Source organism: Cervus canadensis, chromosome 10 (genome assembly GCF_019320065.1).
Source record: "Cervus canadensis isolate Bull #8, Minnesota chromosome 10, ASM1932006v1, whole genome shotgun sequence".
In the NCBI taxonomy this organism is placed as follows: Eukaryota; Metazoa; Chordata; class Mammalia; order Artiodactyla; family Cervidae; genus Cervus; species Cervus canadensis.
The window spans coordinates 39,454,552-39,481,587 of NC_057395.1; the positions used below are offsets into that span (position 1 = coordinate 39,454,552).

At 46.2% G+C, this 27,036-nt stretch overlaps 1 protein-coding gene across 1 annotated transcript in view; it reads left to right on the top strand.

Moving 5' to 3' along the window:
- PCSK2 (proprotein convertase subtilisin/kexin type 2) overlaps positions 1–25,823 on the top strand; it is a 234,672-nt gene extending 208,849 nt beyond the window's left edge. The window contains exons 9-12 of the mRNA XM_043480329.1: positions 9,684–9,899; positions 11,883–11,983; positions 19,111–19,338; positions 22,947–25,823. Coding sequence (XP_043336264.1) covers positions 9,684–9,899; positions 11,883–11,983; positions 19,111–19,338; positions 22,947–23,433 — 1,032 coding nt within the window. The 3' untranslated portion in view covers positions 23,434–25,823. The remainder of the gene's footprint in view (positions 1–9,683; positions 9,900–11,882; positions 11,984–19,110; positions 19,339–22,946) is intronic.
- The last annotated feature ends 1,213 nt before the right edge of the window (positions 25,824–27,036 follow it).

The window sequence follows — 27,036 nt, forward strand, 5'->3', positions numbered from 1 at the left end:
CAGAGACCACTGGAAGCTCTTGAATGTGACAACTGACTCATGAACTTCTTTCCACACCTTAAGGAAATGTACCCAGGGCAACCCTGGCCCATCTTTGGCTCTGATGACTATACCCCAACCTCTTATTAATCACACCGCAGGGTTGCTATCAGAGGGAACACCTTAGGAATATTTAAAGATGAAGCAACAGAAAATGTCTGAGGCCCAGATGAGACAAAGCATTGATTATTTCCTGAGCATAGCAGGGAGGGTTGCAAAGGGCATGGACATAGGTCCGAGATCTTGGAATGGAATTGTACATGGGGTCACTTGCAAGACCCTGGCTTTAAAGGCACCCTCCAGGAAGCGGAGGTGGGGTGCGGGCAGGCTTCCCAGGGAGACAGTGATTAATCCAGATGAGCAAGGAGAGGCCTGGTGACCCTGCTGAAATTTAATCAGAGCAGCGGGTGGACGTGGTGGTGCAAGTTCTGGGCCTCTGGCCACAGTGACGCCTCCCCGAGCCCTGATTCAGGCTCTGAAACGAAGGTTTCAGACAGAGGTTTCCACCTGAGTGGCAGCTGCTGCTGTGTGGAATGCTTATCACAGTTACAATCCCTCCTTTCATTTCTGAGAAGGAGAAACAGGAGCAAAAGCTGGTGGATTTCTAGTGACCTTTCCTAAGTGCCAGCCAGCCTCAGGTGGAGTAGCCAACCACCCTGGTTGCTCAAGGCTTTCCAGGTTTTAGCACTGAGAGCCCCACTTCCTGGGGACTCCCCAACTCTGGACAAACCAAGGCGGCTCCCACTCCCCTTAAATAAGCCTTCTTGACGGTGGTGATCATCTGCACCCAAGGAGAAACCCAACCACTGGGTTCACAGATTCATGTGATTGTCAGCCTTCCACAGCCCCCATGACATCAGAAAGGCTCATCACAGTATGTCTGGATCCTGCTAGAAAGAGACAGGATGGCGGAGGAGCCTGACCTCCAAGGTGGACGTACAGCAGGAGAAGCCATATTTAGAGGCACCCGCAGGCGCAGTGAAACACAGGCTCGAGTGATGGATATATGCAGAGGCTACAGTGCCATCCTTGTCTGGCTTTCCTGGGACTCGGACACCCCACCCACTCCTGCTGAACTCTGAGGAGCCCATGGGGCACAACGCAGAGTCTGGGATTCAGTGGTCCGGCTGCACCTGTCCAGGTGTGGCTTCCTGTCCATCACCAGCTGGCCTCTCCCAGTGCCGCTTGTACTTGGGACCTGCTAGCACTGTGGGGGCGGTCCCAGGCCCCGTGCACACAGCCTAGATCATGGGGGAAGGTTCTCAGGGGTCTCCAGAGCCTGGGGGGCTCCTCATCAGCTCACCCCTGGTTGGCCTTTCTCCCACGCCTTCCCCAACTCCCATCTTGTACTCACGTGTGCTTTATGAGGTCACCCCCAAGTCCTGGTCTCAGCAGCTGATTCTGAAGTGACATAAAGTGGGACCAACCACTTCTCCCTGTGGATGTGGCCTGCTGTTCTCCGGAAGTTAACCACGCTCCCAGGAGGGAACCACTCATCCGTCATCCTCATTTAAAGCACTCTGTGACTTCACCCCACACCCCCAACACTCCACATACAGAAAGGAAGTGAATAAAGAATGAAAACATAAAACAGCTACACGGGAATATAATTCAGTCCCTGATATTGAGCCAGAGAGGGACTTTCTAAACATACAAAAGAACATATGTACCCCCAATAAAGAATAATAAATATTACTCATAAAACCTTTAAAAATTTCTGTAAGTCTGGTTATTGTCAAAGCTGATCAATTGATACATGGGGATTCATTATACTATGTACTCTAATTTTTGTGGTGCTTAATGTTTTTCAAATTAAAAGGCTTTTATTCACACTTTAAAAACAAAAGCAATTCAGTAGGTGGATAAGTTGTCAAGAGTCAGAATATACATCTAGGGAAAAGTGAAAATAGGAACTGTGCTAACATTACACAAATGGTTGCTTATGGCTCAGGATAAAATTTTCAGGGACTGCATTATACAGAGGGGTTTTTCCTGTCGGGGGGAGGGTGTTTTTGTACAGCATGCAGGATCCTAGTTCCCCAACCAGGGATGGAACCCTCACGCCCAACACTGGACGCACAGAGTCCTGACTACTGGACCGCCAGGGAAGTCCCCAGAGAGTTTTTTAAATGCTGTATGTTTTTTAATGTTACATCTATATATAAACTAAGTGGAACTGAACACGACCAACTGTATCAGTCAGGAGAGGCTCTCTTATGCTGCAGTAACAAACAGCCCCCAAAGTTCAGAGGTTTGAAAGCACAAAGGTTTTTACTCAATCCGTGACTCATCCATCACAGTCAGTAGAAGGCTTTGCTCACCACAGTCTCCTGGAGGTCAGAGCTGACATCTGGAACATTGCTGCTTACTCTGCAGAGGGAAGGAAGAGCTCTGTGGGTCTGGCATTGACGAGTAAATGGTTCAGAATGTCTTACAGGATCCCATCCAACCACAAGGGGATGCTATCATGGGCCCAGACAGCAGGCAGCTAGAAATACTTGGCAGTCAATTCAAAAGCACAATAATGTGCCCAGAAAAACTGCTCTGTGACCCAAGACGTAACCAGTGATCTTGTGAGGAAACATACAAATGTCAAAGGTATTTAGGAGTAGTTTGAATATAATTCTTCTATGAACTATGAGTACAGAAAAGCAGTACTTGTAAATCAATACATTTTTATGTTATTTAAATATAGGTGTGAAAAAATAGACTAAAGTAATTAAAATAAAAAATGCCTTGCATTTTCTGCAAGTCAAAATGCAGGCAAAATACAAAAGAAAAGAGCATATCTACATATGCATATAAATATATTTGCAATATTTGATGACAAAAATTTGGTTAAGTTCTTTTATATAGGAACAGCTCTAACAAATCAATAAAAAAAGATACGAAAGAAAAGATATGCATAGGACATTATATTTGGAGACAGATTGATGCTTTGCTAACATATTTATAAAGAATACAAATGAACAGAAAATGTAGAGAAAGAAAAACTCAACTGATAGTGAAAAAATAACTCAAAACAATGAGTTTTGTTTTTGTTCACTAAGTTGGCAAAACTATTTTTTTAATGATTCTAAATCTTGACCCAGATGGGCTGAATACTGAGTTCTTGTGCAATACTGGTGAAAATATAGATTATTATTAAGCCTTATAAAACCAATAATAAGGCACCATGGGTCAAAAATCTTCAAATATTCGTTACTTTTCACCCCACATTCCCTATTTTAAAGACTCTGCTTGAGGAAATAAATAGAAATACAAAGACATATATAACTCATGTTCACATCAGCACTTTAAAACCTAGAAACAGCCTTCCATGTATATCTAAGAAAAAGAGTAAATAAATTATAGCTTTCTAAGAAGACTAATAAAAACTTATGATATAGAAGAGTATTTAATTATGTGAGGAAATGTTAATGTAATGGTAAGGGAGAAATACATTTTAAACAGGGCCACAGAGATAGATAGATTTTATGATCCCATTTTCATTCTTAAACCTGTTCTTATGCTTTGCATATATATATATAACTGGCAGGAATCCACCAAATATTACCAGTGGTTTTCTATTCATGGAAGATTACATAGGATTTTTATTTTCTTCTTCACAGTCTAGATTCCAGTCATTCTACAAAGAATATGATTTTCATAATACAAATGCAATGACTTTTTTAAGTATATCTATGTTCTATTAGGATATCAAGGTGACTGGAAAATAAAAATTAGTGTAATTAAGTGTCTAGGAAAAGGCAAACTATATCAAGCTGGCTTCATCAGTATCTGCAAGCAGATACCACCACTGGGCCAGGGACTGGGGGGGTGGGGCGCGGGGGAGGGTAGTCATTACTCCAGATCACTAGGTATTGAGTAGGATGAAGGGATCAACTCACTTCAGACCCAAGCCTCTCAGAGCAGGATTTCCACCTCCTGGCACAGGTGATGTGCTGAGAGTACACGGAGCCAATGTACCAGCCTTGAGCTGGAACTTCACGTTAGCCAATGGTAAGCAATTTGTGCCATTATTTTTGTATTAAAAGTGAAAGGTTGTTGCTGAGCTGTGAAAGACGCTGGAATTCTTGGCCTCTGGAGGAGGGGAATTCAAGCAGGGGCCAGTGACGAGGCTTGATTGCTCAGCGCTTTTGTGTAATAAAATTTTATTAAAATATAAAAGAGATAAAGTTTCTGACATAGACATCAGAAGGGGGTAGAAAGAGTATTCCCCTCCTAGTTTCTAGCCAGATGTTTTATAGCTACTGGGCTTCCCTTATGGCTCAGCTGGTAAAGAGTCTGCCTGCAATGCGGGAGACCTGGGTATGATGCCTGGGTTGGGAAGATCCCCTGGAGAAGGGAGAGGCTTCCCACTCCAGTATTCTGGCCTGGAGGATTCCATGGACTATATGGTCCATGGCATCGCAAAGAGTCGGACATGATTGAGCGACTTTCACTTTCTATATAGCTATTGAGTAAGTGAGTGAGTGAAGTTGCTCGGTCGTGTCCGACTCTTTGCAATCCCATGGACTGTAGCCCGCCAGGCTCTTCTGTCCATGGGATTCTCCAGGCAAGAATACTGGAATGGGTTGCCATTTCCTTCTCCAGCAGTCTGCTAATTAGAAAAAAGGAATGTCTCAAAACTCAGAGACTGGCACCAGGCCCTTCACCCACAACATGCATTTTGAGATAACATTGGCACAAGGTGAGTCATCCCAGGCCATAAAACTACTGACATGAATCTTGAAGAAAGGCAGGTTTCCAAGTAGATATATAGTTTCATTAACATGGATTAGGAGAACAATGTATGAGTAAAACAAACTGGTTTGTTGAACCCTTATCGGTTCTGAGTCTTAAGCGGAACTGACTTGAAGAAAGACAGAGTCTAGGGTAAATACACAGCTCATTCAGTTCAGTTCAGTTCAGTCGCTCAGTCGTGTCCGACTCTTTGTGACCCCATAAACCACAGCACACCAGGCCTCCCTGTCCATCACCAACACCTGGAGTCCACCCAAACCCATGTCCATTGAGTCGGTGATGCTATCCAACCATCTCATCCTCTGTCGTGTCCCCATCTCCTCCTGCCCTCAATCTTTCCCAGCATCAGGGTCTTTTCCTATGAGTCAGCTCTTCACATCAGGTGGCCAAAGTATTGGAGTTTCAGCTTCAATATCAGTCCTTCCCACTAACACCCAGGACTGATCTCCTTTAGGATGGACTGGTTGGATCTCCCTGCAGTCCAAGGGACTCTCAAGAGTCTTCTCCAACACCACAGTTCAAAAGCATCAATTCTCCTGCACTCAGCTTTCTTTATAGTCCAACTCTCACATCCATACATGACCACTGGAAAAACCATAGCCTTGACTAGACAGACCTTTGTTGACAAGGTAACGTCTCTGCTTTTTAATATGCTGTCTAGGTTGGTCATAACTTTCCTTCCAAGAAGTAAGCATCTTTTAATTTCATGGCTGCAATCACCATCTGTGGTGATTTTGGAGCCCCCAAAAATAAAGTCAGCCACTGTTTCCTCTGTTTCCCCACCTCTTTGCCATGAAGTGATGGGACCGGATACCATGATCTTAGTTTTCTGAATGTTGATCTTTAAGCCAACTTTTTCACTCTCCTCTTTCACTTTCATCAAGAGGCTCTTTAGTTCTTCTTCACTTTCTATCATAAGGGTGGTGTCATCTGCATATCTGAGGTTATTGATATTTCTCCTGGCAATCTTGATTCCAGCTTGTGATTCCTCCAGCCCAGCGTTTCTCATGATGTACTCTGCAGATAAGTTAAATAAGTAGGGTGACAATATACATCCTTGACGTACTCCTTTTCCTATTTGGAACCAGTCTGTTGTTCCATGTCCAGTTCTAACTGTTGCTTCCTGACCTGCATACAGATTTCTCAAGAGGCAGGTCAGGTGGTCTGGTATTCCCATCTCTTTCAGAATTTTCCACAGTTTATTATGATCCACACAGACAAAGGCTTTGGCAGAGTCAATAAAGCAGAAATAGATGTTTTTCTGGAACTCTCTTGCTTTTTAAATGATCCAGCAATTTGATCTCTGGTTCCTCTGCCTTTTATAAAACCAGCTTGAACATCTGGAAGTTCACGGTTCACATATTGCTGAAGCTTGGCTTCAAAATTCTCTTTTGAGCATTACTTGACTAGCATGTGAGATGAGTGCAATTGTGCAGTAGTTTGAGCATTCTTCGGCATTGCCTTTCTTTGGGATTGGAATGAAAACTGACCTTTTCCAGTCCTGTGACCACTGCTGAGTTTTCCAAATTTGCTGGCATATTGAGTGCAGCACTTTCACATCATAATCTTTTAGGATTTGAAATAGCTCAACTGGAATTCCATCACCTCCACTAGCTTTGTTCGTAGTGATGCTTCCTAAGGCCCACTTGACTTCACATTCCAGGATGTCTGGCTCTAGGTGAGTGATCACACCATGATGATTATCTGGGTTGTGAAGATCTTTAAAACCCATTGGTTAGCTCAAGGTTTGAGAAAAATTAAGTTCAGGTGGCACCAGGTATCTTCATGGCAACACAGAATTTTAAGAGAAACCTCCTTTTAATTTTGTGTAGAGAAGGGAAAAAGTCTGCCACTTGCTGGTAGTGAGCACCAAATGCCTCCACCTGTGCCAAATGCCCCCTGGGACACAAAATAACGCCTGGGTGAGGACATCAGTGGTCAAATATCCTCAATAGAGCCTCGGTGACAAATTCTCATTTCGTGAAATCTTTTAAGAGAGATTAATCCCGCTAACCTCCAAAGACTAACACAAAGGGAGAACTCAAAGTGGAGTAGCACCACATATTAAATTTCGTCTAAATGCACTTGCCTTAAAAAAACGAGGGAAATAAAAAAGAGCGGAGGCGGAGGAGAGGCAGAGAAGATAATTCCAGCCTGAACCAGATGAACACGGAGGGCAGGGAGACAGCCAGTCTCCTCCAAGCGCATGCTTCAGAGTAAGGGTGGGAGACCCCAGCAGGCAGCCCACCCTGAGCAGTGCAGGCTCTTGGACCATCTTCTCCCTAATCTCTGAGTGACCCCCACACCCCAACTGGGGCTTTGGTTCTTCTTTACTACTTACTCCCTGGATAAAATTCCCTGTAGTGAACTGCTCAGCATGGCAGAATCTGCGTGATTAAGTCCCAAACGATACAGTGCATCTGTCAGGACCACATTAAATTTGTAAGTTAACTTGGGGAAAATCGACAACCCTGTGATGCTGTCTTTCTCTCCATTGGTCGTATTTTCATCTGTGTCCCTCCCCAGAATTTCAAAGTCCTACTTAGCTCTTTTGTGTGTTTGTTTGTTTGTTGTGTTTCTTCTTACATATTTTGTCTTCTGTGTGGTTGACATGAACGGTCCTGCCACACAGGACAGCTGTGAGGATACCGCGAGTGACAATGTGAGGTGTTCAGAGCGGTCCCTGCTTCACACCAAGTGCCCTAGAACTGTATACTGTGATTATCATCCTCATTTCTCCCTTGTACCCTCCAACTGATTGTTTGAATGTGAGTCACAGTTGTTCTGTTTCAATTTCACCCCAGCTGTGGTTCAGGTGAAGCTGGAGGCAGAACTGGATCTCGGGGTGTCGTTTTAACAGGCCAGTGTGGTGTGCCAGTAACAGACCCATCCCACAGTCAGCTCTCAGCCCTCTTATACATGCCTCTTCCCCACTCAACTGCCCCCAGAACTAGGGTCTTCTCTTTTGTGTCCCATCTTGCCCAGAAGTCAGGGACTATTTGCTACTGATACCCAATCATTAGAACCAAGAATATAATTATTATCACCCTCGTAAACACACACACACACAAACAGCTTAGGAAACTGAAGTTTAAAATTCCTAGCAATCAAAATATTCCTGTGGGTTAAGTCTTATAGTCCAAAACAAAACTAATGTTTGCTGCTGACTCTTCAGAAACATGCTGATACTGCTCTCTGTGTATCAGTGAGCAAAGCCACATAACAAACTTTCCCCAAACTCAGTAAGTAACAACCACTTAACTCTGATTGTGGGTCTACAGGTCACCTGGATTGCTCTGCCAACCTGGGCCGTCCTTGGCGAATCTCAGGTGACCTCACTCATGCATCTGTGGTCAGCTGGAGGGTGAGCCACAGACCGCCTGGTCTAGGGTGGCCTCCCATGTGGGGTCACTGTTAGCTGTGGCAGTGAACCTGACCAGGCTGTCTGTCATCACCCGCACGCTAACTCAGGTTGGTTCCCATGGTCTCTGAGGGAAAGTGGACATGGGTTGGGCTCCTTGAGACTCATGCTTAGAATCGACCCAGCACCACTGCCCACCACATCCTGTTTGGTGAAGCAAGACAGGCAACCAACCCAGACTCAAGGATGGGAAACAGGCCCCTCCTCTTGGTGGGCAGGGCTACAAACTAAAATGTAAAGGGGTCATGAACACAGAGAAACCTGACAGGTTAGAGTCACAACCAGTCTCCCTACATCAAGGTGAGGATGCTTTTAGCATTGGTTTCCTTTTAGCAAAGGTTGCCTGTCTCACTAGCAGCCCACCTGTGGGCTGGTTCAGGGGAAGTTTCCCCAACGGGTAGCGTCACTCACTGATGCTGATTCCTGTCTGTTTCACTTTCCAAGGGTGGCATCCTTGACACTGAGCCCAAATCTGAGTCTGCTTGAGAGGGCTGCACCCTTTCGCACCCTCTCAGTTGTAAGGATGCTACAGTTCCTTCTGTGTCTTGGTTTCTGCGGGCAGTTGCCTGTTTGGATGGAGTTTTCCAGGACAGATTTACCGAGACACTGAGGGCACTTCTCAGCTAGTGGCTGAATCAATCTTTGTTGATGTATCGACTCAGCCAGTCACAAGCTAATTAACTCCAAGTCCTATTAGAAGCAATCAAAATGTTACTTCTCATTGTCAGGAGGCAGGAGACCTTGGAGGTAATTCAGACATCTCCTTTCCTCTGGCGTGTGTGCGTGCTCAGTTGCTAAGACTGTCTGACTCTTTGCAACCCCATGGACTGTAGCCCTACAGGCTCCTCTGTCCATGGGATTCTCCAGGCAAGAACACTGGAGTGGGTTGCCATGCCCTCTTCCAGGGGATCTTCCCAACCCAGAGATCGGTATCATATACATATATATATAATCTGTAAGTAAATGTGTATTTTAATACTCAAAATATCTACATATATATGTGTAAACTTATGTAAAATATACATAATACCTAGAAAACAGAAGCTATAGATAAATATCTTTTACATCTTACATAGCTAAGTATAAATTTACAGGTACATTTGCATTTTTGCTGGAAAATGCCTGAAAGAATATGTAAGAATTACATGCAGAAGGATTTGTTTTTTTTTCATTTTCCTTTCCATATACTTTGACTTTTTACCATGAGGATATTCAATGTTTAAAAAGCAGTCCATTTGTCAGTTTTAAGGAGATTCTTCCAGTCTTTCCCACCTTGTTATTCCCAGATTAAATTGTAAATTGAGATGACTTTATATTGACTCCTTCCTGAAAAGAAAAATTCTCAGGGTGCCTGTCCAGAAGGACAGTGGTTTTCAAGGACAGATAGATACCAAGTCAGGCCTTGGGTTCAACTGTTTAAGAGACCAGGCAGACCCCGCTACAGCCGACGCATCCCTCTCTGTCCCCCCACCCCCAGGGCCGCGGGGGCAAAGGCAGCATCTACGTGTGGGCCTCGGGCGACGGCGGCAGCTACGATGACTGCAACTGCGACGGCTACGCATCGAGCATGTGGACCATCTCCATCAACTCGGCCATCAACGACGGCAGGACCGCGCTCTACGACGAGAGCTGCTCCTCCACGCTGGCCTCCACCTTCAGCAATGGGCGCAAGCGGAATCCCGAGGCCGGCGTGGTGAGTGCGGGCCAGGGGTGCACGAGGACATTGGTGACGTCATACGCAGACACGGTGACGTCATGGAAGGAGGGCCCACCTTCAAAGAGTCAGCCCCTGTTCCGAGGGGAGATGCCCCCCTCTTCTAGGCTGGTGATGCTTTGTTATCAAGGTCAAGGCCTCACAAAAAACATGAACGCCTTGACCTCCTTCTGGCTCATGGTCCATAGATTTTCCTGTTCATCGTTCTGGCTTACAAATAATGATGAACTCTAGTTTACCAAGATGTTGCCCCAGCACATTGCTTATAAGGTAACCAATATGAAGAACTGGAGCATTACACCTGCACCCTATCTGAGCCAAGAACACATCCATTTATTAGTGTAATTTAGAAATGGCATCCACGGATGGATTTTTCCCGGTCCCTGCTGCTGCCTAGAACTCCCCAGAAGAGGGCGCATGTGTTTTTGCAAAGGAAGAGTAGTGTGTTTCATAGTATTTTAAACCGGGTCCACAATTGAGAAAACCAAAAGGTTAAGAATCATAGACATTTATTGCACTCTTCTGAGCAACTCTTCCTTCCCAGGCACCTAGGTTTAGCAGTGAATTTTCCAATCCGCTAGGCATACAGACTTTTCTCAGTCCTCCAAGCCAGAAATTTAGTGCGTGACTCAGTAGTCAGGCTGGGGTACATCCTGCCTGCTCACCACCTCCTCCAGGGTTGGGGAAAAGGCAGGAACAAGAATGCAGTCATCAGTACCAGCTAGCCCTTCAATCCCAAGGTCCTGCCTGGGCTCCACCTGACCAGCTCTCACATGAGCTGGCAGAAGTCCCTTCCCTGCAAGAGACCCAGACCTTAGCCTGGCTCCCCCATGAACCCCCCTGATTTATCCCATGAGCCCCCTCAGCTCCCCTTAGTCTTGGGGAGGATAGAAAATGTGTCAGCTCCACCAAAGCAGAAAGAGGCTTCACTTTCTCATCTTCTGAGCTGTGTGGGCAGAAAGGGACAAGCAAGGGTGGCCCCGATCTTGTTCTGCTTGTAAGCCTTCTCCCAAACACTCCCCAGAAGCTCCCCTCCCTGCCCCAAGAGCCTTCCAGTGGCATCACTCTGTCCTCAACCCCTGTCTGTGACGCTACTCCAGCTGGGGAGGGGCACTGAATTCTCTTTGAATATGGTCATTTTCCCCAGGAGTTGACTTTAAACCGCCGTGATACTTTGACCCCCAAAATAATAGATCCACTCAAGGAGCCTACAGACAAACAGGAGAAATGAGTATTCTCATGGTTTATAAACAATCTTAATGAAAACCCTGTCTCTCACAAACATTGAAGATGAGGATTCTCTCTGTAAAATGCTTTAAAACTCAGCTGACCAGCCTCCCCACTTGGGGTAATCACTGATGTAGCAGTTGTCTTGCTCACTGTGTTCCAGAATCTCTTGGTGGATTTTAGATGTAGAGAATGTAACATTTTCTCTTTAATAGCTGTCCTTCTAGGCAAACTTTAGCTGAACTTGTTTCATTGTTCCTCTTTAGGAATGCCACCCTTTTTTCCTGGAGGGAAAAGAATTTGTTGATGAAGTGGCCCTGATCTTTCTGAGCCAATCTCATCGTAACAAACCCCACCATTGCATCCACTATGGTGGTGGTATTGGCTTGTCACTTTTCACCTATAATGCTTCCTTTTAGGGTCCAGAAAATAAATATCTCTTTATTAGAATAGCTGAAGAGTTGCCTCTCTAAACAGTTGATTTGCTTGTATCTTATGGACACTGTGACTATAACCGATTGTGTTTCCCTTTTTGCATAGGCCACTAGGAAGCTCAGATAAAAGTGTCTGGCAAAATAAATACATGAGTGCTAAGCTTATTCTTGCCTCCATCTAAACCATCTTCAGAACAAGGCAGACTTTAAGTAAAAGAGACAGAAGATCTTCTGCTCTGTGTTGTTTTGGGTTTAAAGCAGTGGGGCTTCTTCACTCATTCCTCACTCTCTTCCCCTCCAGGCAACCACAGATTTATATGGCAACTGCACCCTGAGGCATTCTGGGACATCCGCGGCTGCTCCTGAAGCAGCTGGAGTGTTCGCACTGGCTTTGGAGGCTAAGTATGTTTCCAGCTCAGGACCAAGGGCCAGCTCTGCAGGGTGAACTAACACAAGTCTCCCAACCCAACACCAAGTGTCCATGGAGGCAAAAGTGGGTGTGAGAGTCAGTAAAAAGTCACGGCCATGAACTCTGGTGGGTGTTGCTAATGATAAACACACACACACACACACACACACACACATCCCACAAAATTACATCCCTAGAGAGCACAAGAGTCCAACACCCAATCACACATGGGAGCACAGAGATATTTTCTTTCATCTGTGGATTTCATGGCTGTTTCACTCTAATAATACTCCCAATCAGCTAAATGAAAGAAGATCATTGCCGTGCTGGTTATCTAGCATGGTTTTCAGAACATGTCATGGAAACAGGATGCTCTCACTTCAGATTTGTTAACTTATATGGTGAACTCACTCTAATACTGAGACAATGTGGGCAAAGTCACACAGTGTAGTCCAAGAAATCGGCTTTGCTACTGCCTTCCAGCTACTGGTGAGAGGCGCCCACCCTCTTTGTTCTCACCATCCCACAGAGAACCCACACATCACTGCTGCTGGACCCACCTTGGATTTGAGCACCAGCAGAGGTCCCTGCCCACCTGCTCCCCTGTCTTAGTGCAAACCAGAGACTGGTCTTTGGTTTGAGCAATGAGCTTGTGGCTTCAGGCAACATCCATGTGGTGTAAGTGCAGATGCCCACTGTGCAAGGAATTATCCAATACAGAACCAGAAACTTGTAAGAAGTTGGATTCTGGCTCCTGGGGCAGGGAAGTTGAATTCCCATCTCTGTTGGCTGTTGCTAGGCAACCACAGCTTCTAGCATCAATCTTCAGGCAGCCCTGCCTGACTCTCCATAGATTCAGTGCATTTTCTGACTTGCAAAGGAGGTAAGAGCTGATTCCTAGAATAGGAAAAGGCTTCAAAAGATTATCTAGTCCAACCCCTATGCCTTCAAGCAGAAAAAGGCATCGTTATCCTCCTTTTACAAATTGGGCCCCAAATTGGGGATGACTTCTGTCTTTGGGCCAAGCCAAACTTTGATTCTGTTAACAAAACTCAGGTGGAAAATTTAAGAAAGAAGAAATGGACACTCTCTTCCTATTAAGCACCAAGACAAAAAAAAAAAAAAACTTACATATTATGTGCATTTCCTAAAAATGAAACTCTTCTTCTCAGGGCCTGCCAGGTCCTAAAGTCTGAGTTGGTCTCGCTCACTCTGGTTAGGACCAGGCAAGCAGAGGAAGGCTGCTCCTGGCACAGATTCTCACAGAGGACAGGGAATAAGAAGGAGTTTCTTGTCTCCCCTTAAATCGAAAAGGGCAGAACTCGTCTTAAAGTCTCCCTGGATTCTGACAAGCAAAACGTCACGCCCAGGTGTATATGCCAATAGCTTAGCCTACCAGTCTCCTCTGTCCATGGGCTTCTCCAGGAAAGAATACTGGAGCAGGTTGCCATGCCCTCCTCCTCCAGGGGATCTTCCTGACCCAGGAATCAAACCCATGTCTCTTATGTCTCCTGCACTGGTAGCCGAGTTCTTTACCGCTGAGCAACCTAGGAATCCTATATGTCAACAAAGTGACATCTAGATCCACCATAGTGCTTGAGCAGGCTGCTGGAACTTTCAACAGATTTGTGGGCTCTACAAAAATTATTCCTCATTCTTTACCACACTTGCAGCTTTCCTTACAGAAAAGAATGCAGTCACTGATTAGGCATGCTTCATTTTGGAGCATGGTCATCAACTGAGCACTCTCTTGCCATAAACAGGGGGAAAAAATGATACCTGGTAGTAGGTGGTTCAAACCCATCTTGGAAGCCAGTCCTCAGATTTCTCAGGACACCAGCCACCTGGGTTGGAAACACAGCCTGAGATTAGAGTTTGGTGCAATTCACTAAGAATGGGCTCCCAGCAGAGACCACTGGGAAAGAGAGGAAGCAGGTTAGAGATGGGAAAGGATCTGAGCAAGGACGCGATTCCAAAGGTTCCGGCCTCAGCCTGACTCCAGGGGGAGTTCTGGAGTGTAAATCTTGCCTCAGAGTTTATTCCAAATCAAGGCAAGGGAGTGGGCTTCCTGGGGTGGTAAAGCCCAAGACTTTTCAGTGGGCAAAAGGGCTCCAATATTCATTGGAAGGGTGAAGCTGAAGCTCCAATACTTTGGCCACCTGATGCGAAGAGCTGACTCATTGAAAAAGATCCTGATGCTGGAAAAGATTGAGGGCAGGAGGAGAAGGGGTCGACAGATTAGATGAGATGGCTGGATGGAATCACAGACTCAATGGCAAGAGTTTGAGCAAACTCCCAGAGATGGTGAAGGATAGGGAAGCTTGACGTGCTGCAGTCCATGGGGTCGCAAAGAGTCAGATACCACTGAGCGACTGAACAACAACAAAGCCAGGAGTTAAAACCTCTGATCAGCATGAAATAGCCCCGGCAGAGAGCCCAGAGGGAGGAGGCCAGAAGACTCTCTTTGTGAACACTTCCTGCAGCTCACCTCTCTTTGTGTTCAGACAAGGCATCTGGGAGTACTTGGGAACATATGTGGCAGCAGTCAGGGCTGTTTCCCCCTCAGAGGGCCAATGGGAAAGCTTTTCCAAAACAACCTGAATGCAGTAAACAAATTATCCTGTCTAAAACGTCTGCCCATCGGGACCACGAAATAGGGAGAAGGACCATCCCTGTGGCTCCAGGGGACAAAGGGAACCCAGTCCTCTGTCCTGACCAGTCATCACCTTGTTGTTTAATCTCATAAAATGTTTTTCTGCCAAATGCTTGAAAATACCTTCTTGATTCCCCAGAGATAATTGCTCACATTTCCCAGGGAGTCCAATATTAGAGAAGTTTCACAGGATATCTCTAGTGGGGGTTAGGTGGCGCTAGTGGTAAAGAACCCGCCTGCCAATGCAGGAGATTTAAGAGATGCAGGTTCGATCCCAAGTTCAGGAAGATCCCCTGCAGAAGGAAATGGCAACCCACTCCAGTATTCTTGCCTGGAGAATCCCTTGGAGAGAGGAGTCTGGAGGGCTGCAGTCCACAGGGTCGCAAAGAGTTGGACATGACTGAAGTGACTTAGCACACACACACACACACACAGAGCTACCTTCCCATATGTGGGGTTCTTTCCATGACCCCAGACTTACTGTAGGGTTCTGAGGGGATTGTAAGGAGGCAAACTTCTGGCCCAGAAGAACCATCCACATTAAAGCAGCCCACGTTCTGGGCTAGAGCAGTGTTTCCGAAAGTGACCTTCCAAGGAATGATTTTGTCATGTAAGCCGCATCAAAGTGTAATAGACAGAGACAAGTGCACACACATTAGGGACAGCTCAAAGACTTCTTATGAAGTTAACACATCCGTGTAGTATTGGTGTCAGTCACTCAGCGGTGTCCGACTCTTTGAGACCCAATGGACTGTAGCCCACTAGGCTCCTCTGTCCGTGGGATTCTCCAGGCAAGAATACTGGAGTGGGTAGCCATTTCCCTTCTCCAGGGGATCTTCTCCACCCAGGGATTGAACCCAGATCTCCTGCATTGCAGGCGGATTCTTTACCATCTGAGCCACCAGGGAAGCCTTACACATCCATGTAACCAGCACCCAAATCAGGAAACAGACCATCACCTAAGTATCAGTATGGCATTTTGGTTCAACATTATGTCTGAGAGATTCCTCTATACTGCTGTTAAATATCACTTCCTTCCAGTCCCACACGTCTTAATTCCTCCTCTGGGTGATATTTCTAAAGATCAGCTCAAGCGCCTCTGCCTTCGTATCTGTTCCTCAGATAAAGTTCTAACATGTGGTTCTCTCCTGCCTCAGTTCCTGACTCTCCCTCCCTCACACTCATGCACTTTGTAAAGTTTTTAACCTGAGTAATACTTGCCTTCTCCCACCTCTGGATCCTTCAAGCCTTTGGCAGATGTGTGGACAGGTCCATGGAAGCAACATTTCTGGGTCCTATCTGATGTCATCATTGTGTTCACGCTGTCCACACATGCAGCCGAGGCTGTGAACCACCGTCTCAGACCCGTGTTCTCAAACTCCATGTGTAGAAGCATCACCTGGGTGTGGTCCTAATTGTGTGTCCTCAGGCCCACAGCCTCCAGGACGTCTGATGCCAGAGACTTGAGGTTGAGACCAGGAATCCACGTTTGTCACGGGTCCCCATGTGGTTCCAAAGCTGGTCCACTTTGTGTGAGATGCTCTCCTTGGTACAACTCTGGGGCCCCATTGTTGGCTCCCTCGTCATGACAGGGAGGGAGCTCAGCTCCCCCCCCCCGACCCCTTTTTAAATATTGAGCTGTCTGTCTTCCCCCCAGACTCTAGGCTCTGAGACCTTTCCACAGCCTGCTCAGAACTAGTGCAGAGCCTGGACATGATACACACTCAATAGATGGTCATAGAATCACTTCACTGTGCAGTGCTTTTCTGTAGATCTGTCTTACTTTTCCAACTCTTTATATAAACTATTTAAAAGTATGACCTATTCCTTGCCTATAACACTGAACACAGTGACTTCCATACTGTAGGTGTTCTGTACATTTATTTTGTATTAGTTAATAGGTGTCACCTACAACCTTTGAGCTGCCGTAGTAGGATGAAAGCTTGAAGCAGGTTGTGAGATCCCTGTTTTACACAATGGGGCTTCTCTGGTGGCTCAGACAGTAAATAATCTGCCTGCAATGCAGGAGACCCAGGTTCGATCCCTGGGTCAGGAAGATCCTCCTGGAGAAGGGAATACCAGCCCATTCCAGTATCCTTGCCGGGAGAATTCTGTGGACAGAGGAGCCTGGCAGGCTACAGTCCATGGGGTCCCAAAGAGTTGGACACAACTGAACTACTAACACTAACACACTGTCTTCTATCAGGCCTTCCCAGGTGGTGCTAGTGATAAAGAACCTGCCTGCCAATGCAGGAAACATAAGAGACGTGAGTTTGATCCCTGGGTTGGGAAGATCCCCTGGAGAAGGGCATGGCAACCCACTCCAGTATTCTTGCCTGGAGAATCCCATGGAGAGGAGCCTGCGGTCACAAAGAGTCAGACACGACTGAAGCAACTTAGTATATATGCACATCTGTCAATTCAGAAGTTGCTTAGAATGCAAAAATAGGAGGGACTCAGTGTTACTTTTCAGGCATAAGCAAATGGTTGTTCAACCGGTGTCACAAATTCTGACACTGGAGTATGGACCTTGCTCTGATCTAGTTTAGAAATGAGAACATTCTTGGTCTAACACATTCTTTCTCTCTCGTGTGCCCCATGAGAATAAATCCACGGAGAAAGGTCTAATGGGAGTCCTTCAGGAAGAATAGCACATTATTGTAGCAGAACCCCTTGCAAAGGTGAGAGCTACTCCACCTGCCAGCCCTCTGATTACCCCGAAGTTAGCAGATCCTCGTTTACCAACACTTTTGGGTTAAATGAATTCAGAATCCTGTTCCACCAAAGCACTGAGCTTTCAGCCACAATCAACGTCAGGAAATTTCACGCTGTTCACCTAGTCCACGTGTCCAGGGGACCATATGTCCAAAATAAATATGTTCTTAAATTTCTCAAATAAGCATTGACTTTCATTGAAACTTTCTCCTTAAAACCGGAAAGTCTACATTTCACGAGTGTATGAATCACTAGCATCTTCTGGCTCTGATTCAAAGCTTTGAACCAATGAAACCTGCCTGTGATGAGATTTTATCAAATGAGTGATGTTCTTTGAATCATTTGATTCTGAGGAGAACTGTAGCACAAAGTTTTTCCAACATTGTTGACCATGACTCTCAGTGAGAAATACATTTTGCATTCCAACCCAACACATAACACACACACACACACACACACACACACACACACACACACTTTCCTCATATTACAGTCACACTGTCATTCTTTTCTGTTCTCTTCCACTCGTGACACCTTCATTCATAAAGAACCTGATTCTCAACCTCAGCTGTCTCCTGGAAAGACCTGAGAAGTGTTAACAATTTCCCAAGCCTGGGTCCCCCTCCCAGAAATTCTGATTTACTTAGTCTGAGATGTGGCTGGAGCAGTTTGGTCTTAAATGTCCCACAAATGATTTTACTCTGCAACCCAGATACACAGCCCATGCAGTCAGTCTACCTTCCAGCCCACAAACGGGTCATGGCTGACATTTTGAAATAAAACAGACGTTGAGTAATAGTAGACACTAATTGTTTATTTGCTGAATGAAGTGTGTGCTGAGGAGGGCCATCCTGGGCCCTGGGGAGACAGATATTGTGGCTGTTGTCTCTGCTCTTGAAGAACTGACAGCCCATGTTCCCAAATGGAATGCTTGCAAGTGGCCAACACTCAGGTCCAGAGACAAAGCTCAGCTAGCACCCAGAAGCCCCTTGTGTCCCTTCCAAACACCACCTGTGCAAGACCCACCACTCACCTGACTTCTGACAGCACGCATTCGTTGTGCCTGTCTTTCTTCTTCAAGTGACTGCAGTCATATCGTTTGTTCTCCTCTGTGTCTGATTCTTTGGGTCAGCATTCTCTTCATCCCAGTTATTCTGAGTAGCTGTAGTTCATTCTCACTGCAGTGCAGTGTTCCCTGCCTAATAAATACATTTCAGTTGGCTTATCCACTTTACTATGGATAGGCATTTGGGGGCTTCATAGTTTGGGCTTATGGACATTTCCAGTACATGTACATCTGGTGAATATATACACACATTTTTGTTGGCTACACGCCTAGAAGTGGAACTTCTGGGCCTCAGCTTAAGCACATGGGCAACATTAAAAGATAGAGTCAAACTGTTTTCCAAAATATTTGCAATAATTTATACTCCCATCTGCAAAATACTCAGTTGTCCCTCATCTTTGTCAACACTTGCTATTGTCAGCCTTTTTCATTTTAGCCATCCCAGTGTGTGTCAGTTTTTGCATTTGAAATATATTTAAGTAAGAAAGGCAAAACATTTAATTGATGTACCACTATACCTATATTATAAATAATGCATGGATAATCCTCCCTTGACTTGGGGGTTCATAGACGTTCCAAAATCTTACTGGAGGTCTAGGTGCTATCTTAGTCATTATGTCTCTTTTTCCTTCCCTTCACCCCTGTCCCATGCCCTTGTCCTTGAATTCCCTGCCTCTGGTCCACAGCCTGGGTCTGACCTGGAGAGACATGCAGCATCTGACTGTGCTCACCTCCAAGCGGAACCAGCTTCACGACGAAGTCCATCAGTGGCGGAGGAATGGGGTTGGCCTGGAGTTTAATCACCTCTTTGGCTACGGGGTCCTAGACGCAGGTGCCATGGTGAAGATGGCCAAAGACTGGAAGACGGTGCCCGAGAGGTTTCACTGCGTGGGTGGCTCCGTGCAGGACCCAGAGTAAGTGGGGGCAGCAAGCTCTGCCGCTACTCGCGGAAAATACCCCGGAGACACTGCCACCGTGCTGGCGACCGTGTCAGATGCCCTTTCTGTGTCCTCCCGAGATGCACTGGGTTTGATTCAGGGACAATCAGCTTCCAGGCAGAGCTGTAGCATTGGGCAGTTTCAGAGTATCCAGTCTCCAGAGTTCTGGGGCCTGGAACTTCCATCCCTTATTGCCAAGAGGGAAAGATTCACAAAGAGGGACTTTGCTAAGGGGAAGCCCTACAGCATCTGTGCCTTTGCAGGCTCTGGGCCCCAGCAGGTGGGGGCCGTGGGCAGTGTGACGAGAGCAGGATGTAGTTAGCTGCATCTTGGCTTACGTTCCCAATTAGCAGAAAGGTGGTACAACCGCAATATTGAGGAGAAGGAGCACCGGGGCTCGGCTTAGTCGTGGTTTGTGTTTGTGCGGAGACCTTGTTCTCCGCAATGGCCCTGGACAGGAAGACTGGGTTTCTGTTGATCCTCACACTCTGTGCTTTTGGGGGGAGGGAGGAGGGAGATGGAGAACATATGCCAGGATGAATGACCATTTCCCTCCCAGTTCCAAGTGCACTGAGCACTCTGTCCTAACTCAGATACTTGCTGGAATTTGGAGCCAGAGGCAACATTGGAAATAGGCAGTCTGATGCCCTCATGTTAGTTAAGGAGTCTGAGGCCCTGAAGTGTGACCGTCTCAGAGGCTCACAACCAGCTGGGAGCTTACCCAGTGTTAGCAACATTATTTTTTTTTAATCTGGATAAGTCTTTTATTATGTTTCAGTTGATCAGGTTAAATTCATCTCACTATGTATATAGATGTTCTTGCCTATATATTTCTTACAGGGTTTTATACAAATTCGTCAAGAATTTACCTTTCCCAAATGATCTTCTGTTGAGACAGTTTTATTTGCAGCAAAATACACATGTACACGTATACTATGACAGCAATTTTAAACTTTAAAACATATTGAAATTTCTTAGTAAAAAAAAGGGACTTCTCTGGTGATCCAGTGGTTAGAACTTGGCGCTTCCGCTGCAGGGAACCCAGTTTTGATCGCCAGTTGGGGAACTAAGATCCCACAAGCCACACAGTGTGCCCAAATAATAGAAAAAGAAAGTATATGGAAATGTGTTGTTTTGTGTGGTAAAATACATCTCTCAAGGCTCCACTCCTCAGAGGTTCTGATTTCTGAGATTTTGGATAAGGTCCAGAAGACTGAGTTTTGTGGGTGGTCTCAGAAGCATTGTTTTAATGAAAGGAAACTTGAGAGCTCTTTTTTCTTTTTTTAATTTATTTAATTGGAGAATATATCCTGTACAATGTTGTGTAGGTTTCTGCCATACAACAAGGCAAGTCAGTCATGAAAAGTGAAAGTGTTAGTCTTTCAGTCATGTCAGACGCTTTGAGACCCCATGGACTATCGCCTGCCAGGCTCCTCTGTCCATGGGGATTCTCCAGGCAAGAATACTGGAGTGGGTTGCCATTCCCTTCACCAAGGAATCAAACCCACATTTCCTGCATTGCAGGCAGGTTCTTTACCATCTGAGCCACCAGGGAAGCCCCAAGTCAGTCATAACTATGTGTATATATCCCCTCCCTCGAGAGTACTTTCAGCATGAACTCAGTCGGGTTTCCCGAGGACAGGAATCTAGCCTGTCCCATTTGCTGGTGTGTCCTCAGGGCCTAGAACAGCGCCTGGAATTTAGCAGTCATGGGATCAATATTTGTGGAATGCATGAATGAATGACTATTCAGCCAGCTTCACCTGGGCACGAGGAAGGCATCTAAACAGTGGTGATAGGCAATAGGGTGGTCAGACCAGCCAGGGAAATTTGGGGTGGGGGAGGTCGGGCCTTGTTGGAAGGGCTCTGGGTGCCCTCTGCCCCCTTGCCCACCCCCGACCTGAACTCGATCTCAGGTGCTAATGAGCAAGGTCTGGGGCAGATGCCATGCTGGAAGAGCTCAGAGGCCGGGCAGGGAGGTTCCAAGGGCAGCGCCCAGGCCAGCTGGGCCTCTGGCAGAAGCAGCCCTTACTGCCAGGAATCAAGCTCCTCCGGGGCAGGCCGCAGGGCTCCATGACCCCCCGGCAGCGGCCACGTCTACGCTGGGCTGCATGGAAACGGGCTGGGAGCCGCTGAGCGGCGACTGTCAGGTTTATGAGTCTCCTCAGCACTGATCTTCCCGGAGAAGCAGTCAACTCAAAAAACAGTTTTCTAAAGAGACTTTATCAGGAGAATCCATGAAGGGTGCTTGACTGAAATAAAAGGGAAAAATAGAACTGGCTGTGAGGCATCTGAGCTGGACCATCCAAGTCAGTGAGCAGAGGCGGCCTGGCCCACCCCTGCCAGCGTGTTCCCAGAGCACCGTGTCCGGCTCAGCCCCACCCTCCCCTGCCCACTCATCTCCTTGAGCAAAGTGTTAGTCGCTCAGTGGTGTTGGACTCTTTGTAACCCCATGGACTGTAGCCCACCAGGTTCCTCTGTCCGTGGGGATTCTTCAGACAAGAATACTGGAGTGGGTTGCCATTCCCTTCTTCAAAGGATCGTTCCCACCCAGGGATTGAACCCGGGTCTCCCGCATTGCAGGCAGATATTTTATTATCTGAGCCACCAAGGAAGCCTCTGAAGGTCGTGACAAACTGAATTTTAAGTGAATTTGGAAATCAACGTTAACACTTGACCTGAATAGCAGAAGCAGCTCAGTAGAGAGTGGAGGGTATGCTCAGCCGCATAACGGTCAGGTGTGGCCTTGACCAGTCACTTCTGAGCTGCAGCCACATTGTTATGATAGTCATAGCAATCACTTTAGCAATGATTTCTCTTTATCAAAGCACTTAGTGCTGTAAAAGAAAGACATCTGAGCTCCCGTCTCACTCTCAGTTGCCCTGGTGGGACTTAGGTGCTGACAGTTGTTTTCGTTTTTGTTTTTTTCTTTGAGAGATGATCTCAGGAGACACAGGTGAGAAGGAGGCAATGTAGACAGGGAGAGAGAGAGCAACCTAATAAAGAAGACACCGAGGATGCGCTGACGGGCACCTCGCTGCCCTGGGCAACTAGGCTCAACCCCACTGGGGCCACTGAGTTGTTCCCACCAGTAGTGAGGAACACAGGCTGTGTTGACTCACCTCCTCCTGTCAATCATCGGTTAGGGTTTTCCCTTCTGGATCAAATTCCTAACATTTTGCCATCAGGGTCCACAGGGTCCTAGGCTGCAAGAGAACCCAGCAGAGACCTGGGAGAAGTGGGAAGGGGCTCAAATGCATCGGCTGCATCCCCCATCTAAACAGATCAGAGACTGCAGGTGACTTTCCCAGGGTCACACAGCTGGTATAAAAACCGCAGAGTCCCTGCTCTCCCTGCCCCCGGAGCAGCCTTCAAAACCCCTAGGAATCCCCAAGCAGTCCAGTGATCAAGACTCCGACTTCCAATGCAGGGGGCGTGGGTTCCATCCTTGGTTGGGAAACTAAGGTTCCCCAGGATGCACACGCCCCAGGATGCAGCCAAAAAAAAAATTTTTTTAAAAACGACAAAAACCCAGGGATAGTGTCCCCACGCCTCACTGTGTCTCCCCGCCACTCTGCCCTCAGGAAAATTCCGACCACTGGCAAGCTGGTGCTGACACTCACGACCGACGCGTGTGAGGGGAAGGAAAACTTTGTCCGCTACCTGGAGCACGTCCAAGCGGTCGTCACGGTCAACGCGACCAGGAGAGGGGACCTGAACATCAACATGACGTCCCCCATGGGCACCAAGTCCATCCTGCTGAGCAGGCGCCCCCGGGACGACGACGCCAAGGTGGGCTTCGACAAGTGGCCTTTCATGACCACCCACACCTGGGGGGAGGACGCCCGGGGCACCTGGACCCTGGAGCTGGGCTTCGTGGGGAGCGCGCCCCAGAAGGGGGTGCTGAAGGAGTGGACGCTGATGCTGCACGGCACGCAGAGCGCCCCCTACATTGACCAGGTGGTGCGGGATTACCAGTCCAAGCTGGCCATGTCCAAGAAGGAGGAGCTGGAGGAAGAGCTGGGCGAGGCCGTGCAGAGAAGCCTGAAGAGCATCCTTGGCAAGGACTAGGGCCCGGCCCCCTCCCCCGTCCCCGCCGCCCCCTCCAGGCGCCTAGCAGTGACCCTCCCCCACACCAGCCGCGCCCATGTCTAGATCTGAAGCTTCGCTCACTGTCCGTGATTCTTTTCATTCCCATGGAAGCAACCTTTTCTATTCTGTGCCCCAAATACAGTGCTCCCACCTACACCTCTGTCCTGTTTGTGACTCCAAGGTCTTCATTTCTGTCCTTCAGATAGGTCATATTGTGCCAACCAACCCGGGACAGCTCTCCCCCTCCATTTCTTTCATAGAAGAGAAGAGAATGCATTTAAATAAGCCAGGCCTGGGGACTCAAGGGAGGACCCATTATGTAAAAGAAGGAGCCAGGTTTATGACAGAGGTGAGTTCTGAGTCTCTTAAAGCCCAGATGCTGTAAATCCTTTGGGGAAAGATGTGTTGACTTTTAGCAAGATTTTCCAGGGATGTAAATGAAGCTGTTGCAAATCAAAAGGTCCCCTAGTTACCAGATGGGGAGGAGAGAGTCCAAAAGCATGAACGCAGGAAATCTTACCACCACAGTCAGTGTTGCAGCTTGTCTGGCTCACCAGTGTAATAGGTGTACAACCTCAGTGGCCTGGCTGCCTTTTCATCAGCCACTGCTCTGAGTAATGGTAAACTCTGGGAGATGCCCCCGTCACTCTCCATGTGCCTAGCCTTTCTCCAGCCCCGGTTTTCTGGGGCTCCTTCCATAGTTATTCAAAAAAAAAAAAAAGAAGGCAGGATGGAGATACATCTGGGAAAGAGTAGCTTAGTAGTTCTTAGCACAGGGATGTTCCTTTCTGACCCTGCGCTGGGGCTTCTTAATCTGATGGAGGGGAGAGAAGGTGAGCATTTTCGAGAGCTTTGCATACACGATTGGAGGAAAACAGCTTCTGCAGTTGATGAGTTGGGGAAATGACCTCTGTTCTGGAAGAGGTGTGTGAGGGTGAGGGGTCAGATTTGGAGAGGTGGGCAACCACTTCACAGGAACCCCCATTTGTATGGAGCCCCTTCCCACTGAAGGGGGAAAAGCCAACTCGTCTCCCTGTAACTTGAGACCCAAAGGAGGCAGAATCCCTTCACATGGAAAGCACTACAGTCAGCTACATTTGTGGCAGCCAAGCAGTCCAGGAGGGGCTTTAACCTCATCCCAAAGGTGACATGCCCCCTTCCCCCCGTCACCCCCAGAGACAGCATCTCATCACCAAGTGGAAAGGCTTTCCGAGAGACTGTCACTTTGTTCTCCTACCCAAGGAATAGCTCACCAGTGCCCACCTGACCCCCCAAACACTGTTGGTTTGGTTTGATCCCCAAGAACTGACCCACCCCTTCTGGCCACATTTCTCCCTTCCCGTGGGAGCAGCCTGGGTTCCTCTCCTCTGAGTTGGCAGCACAGAGCAGGGGGGCCCTTCCTTGAAGGAGGAAAAGCCTGGAAAACCCACATGCTTTCTCTTTTCTCCCGTGTTGGCATGGATTTCTACCTTCTCTAACACCATATGATCTTCTCTATAGAATGCTTTATGATGTAATAATATTTATGATTTTTAAAAGAAATTTATTACATGCTGCAAAGGTCTTTTTAAACCAGTTTAGACTTAAAGCAAAAATAAATGGAAATCATCAAAATTTCATTTCTCACTAACAGTCTGAAAATAAACCAAAGGACATTAAGTGTGCATGTGTGTTTAAGTGCACACAGAAATATATATACATATGTAGACTAATACACGTGTGTATATATGTGTATATATCTTTATATACACTTGTATAACTGTATATACACACATATACCTAAAATGTGTGTATGTGTATTTACTGAAGAAACAGATACCACATTCATTTCTAAAAGCATATTCAGAGGATATCAAAATGATTCTGGCTGAAGAAAAAGGCCAGTGGAAATTCAGGTGAAATGTTCATGAATGCCCATTACTTCACCTCTGTAATTTTGCACCTTTCTGTATAAACTTTAAGTATCTTATATAGCAGCACAGATACAAAATAGTTGTCCATATTTTCACAGTTGTGGTCTAATTTATGAAATTAGAGAGTAACTTATCAGCTTCTTAATAGAAATGGCAAGTTTTGATATGAGTATACAGTACATAAAATATATATAGTGCTATTTAAAAATATTTGGTCTCTATTTCATTTTTTGCACCAGTATGAACACTAAAATATGATCAGCTAGTGAGGTTTTTATGATATCCTGATTCTAATGCAAGAGATAGTTATTTATAGTCATTTATTTTAAAAAAAGAAAATAAGTGAATAATAATCACATTAACATTGTTTTTCCCTGTGACAACATTTTATAAGTAAATTTAAAAATACATGATGTAAATTAGGAGATGCAACAATAAAACATTACCTTCCAGAAATTATGTGGGATGTGATATGTATTATATAAAAACACTTCCATCCATTCTGGGAGAGAAAATTAAAAGTTGCCAGAGAAAGAGCTAAAAAGCTTGCTTTCATATGCCTGAAATATTTAAAATTAGGAAATAAATCATACGCAAATTATGGTCTACAGCAGCATTTTTCAGACTCAGGTTATACCCCACTGGCAGTTGTCATATAAATTTAGGAAGTTAAAACCAGCATTTTGGAGTAGAATAGGATAGCATAACAACAGATCATGCATATTAATGATAACAATTGTTTCCTGATTTTTTTTTTCAAAAATGTGTGTGTGTACGTGTCTGAGTGTATTGTAATACATTTCTTATTAGAGTCATGGTCAAAGATCTTTCAGAATGCTCTTCTAGAATACATTTGCCAAGCTAGACCAGTTCCATTGTAGTAAAACAGCCCCAGATCTCAGAGGTTTCACACAGCAGAGGTGTGTTTATCATTTACACAAATTTCATGGAGGATCTGGGTAACTCCCCAAGACCATATATTGCCATGCAGTGACTCAGAGATTCAGGCTGCTCCAGCCTTCACCCTTCGGTCTGTCATCACAGCATGAGGCTGTGACGGTCAGTAGGCGAGAGAAAGAACCCATGAAGACCCACACCCTCTCCTCCATTCAGTACGAAGGAGACACGCAAGTCATTTGACATACTGTGCGCTGGCCAGTCCTGGTCAATGACGCTGCTACACAGGAAGCAACTGAGAGACAACAGGACATCCAGTGGAATCCTCAGTGAGCACCGGGGTCTCTATCACAGAGCGGACTTGATAATCCCTTAAAACATATTCGTACATGTTGAGTTACATGGCAACCTGTTCATGAAAATTGTCTCAAACTGGCTTCACCCATGTGACCACACACTATTCTAGCAAATCTGGAGAGTTATTCATAAAAATACAAATATCTTACATTTATCATATTTGTTGTAAAAACAATTTTCTGTTTTGTCCTGTGATCCACTACTTACAAAACCCAACTAGTAAAATCTTAAAAAAGCCTGTGGCTGAAAACACATACTTAAAGGCATAGGATCCAGTCTGATCTTGTGACAGACTGAATGCTGCTTTTCAACACTTAAGTCCAAAGAATGCTTTCCCAAAGATAAAGTTTAAAAACTGATCATTCTTGGGACTACCCTGGTGGTTCAGTGGTTAAGACTTCATCTTCCAGTGCAG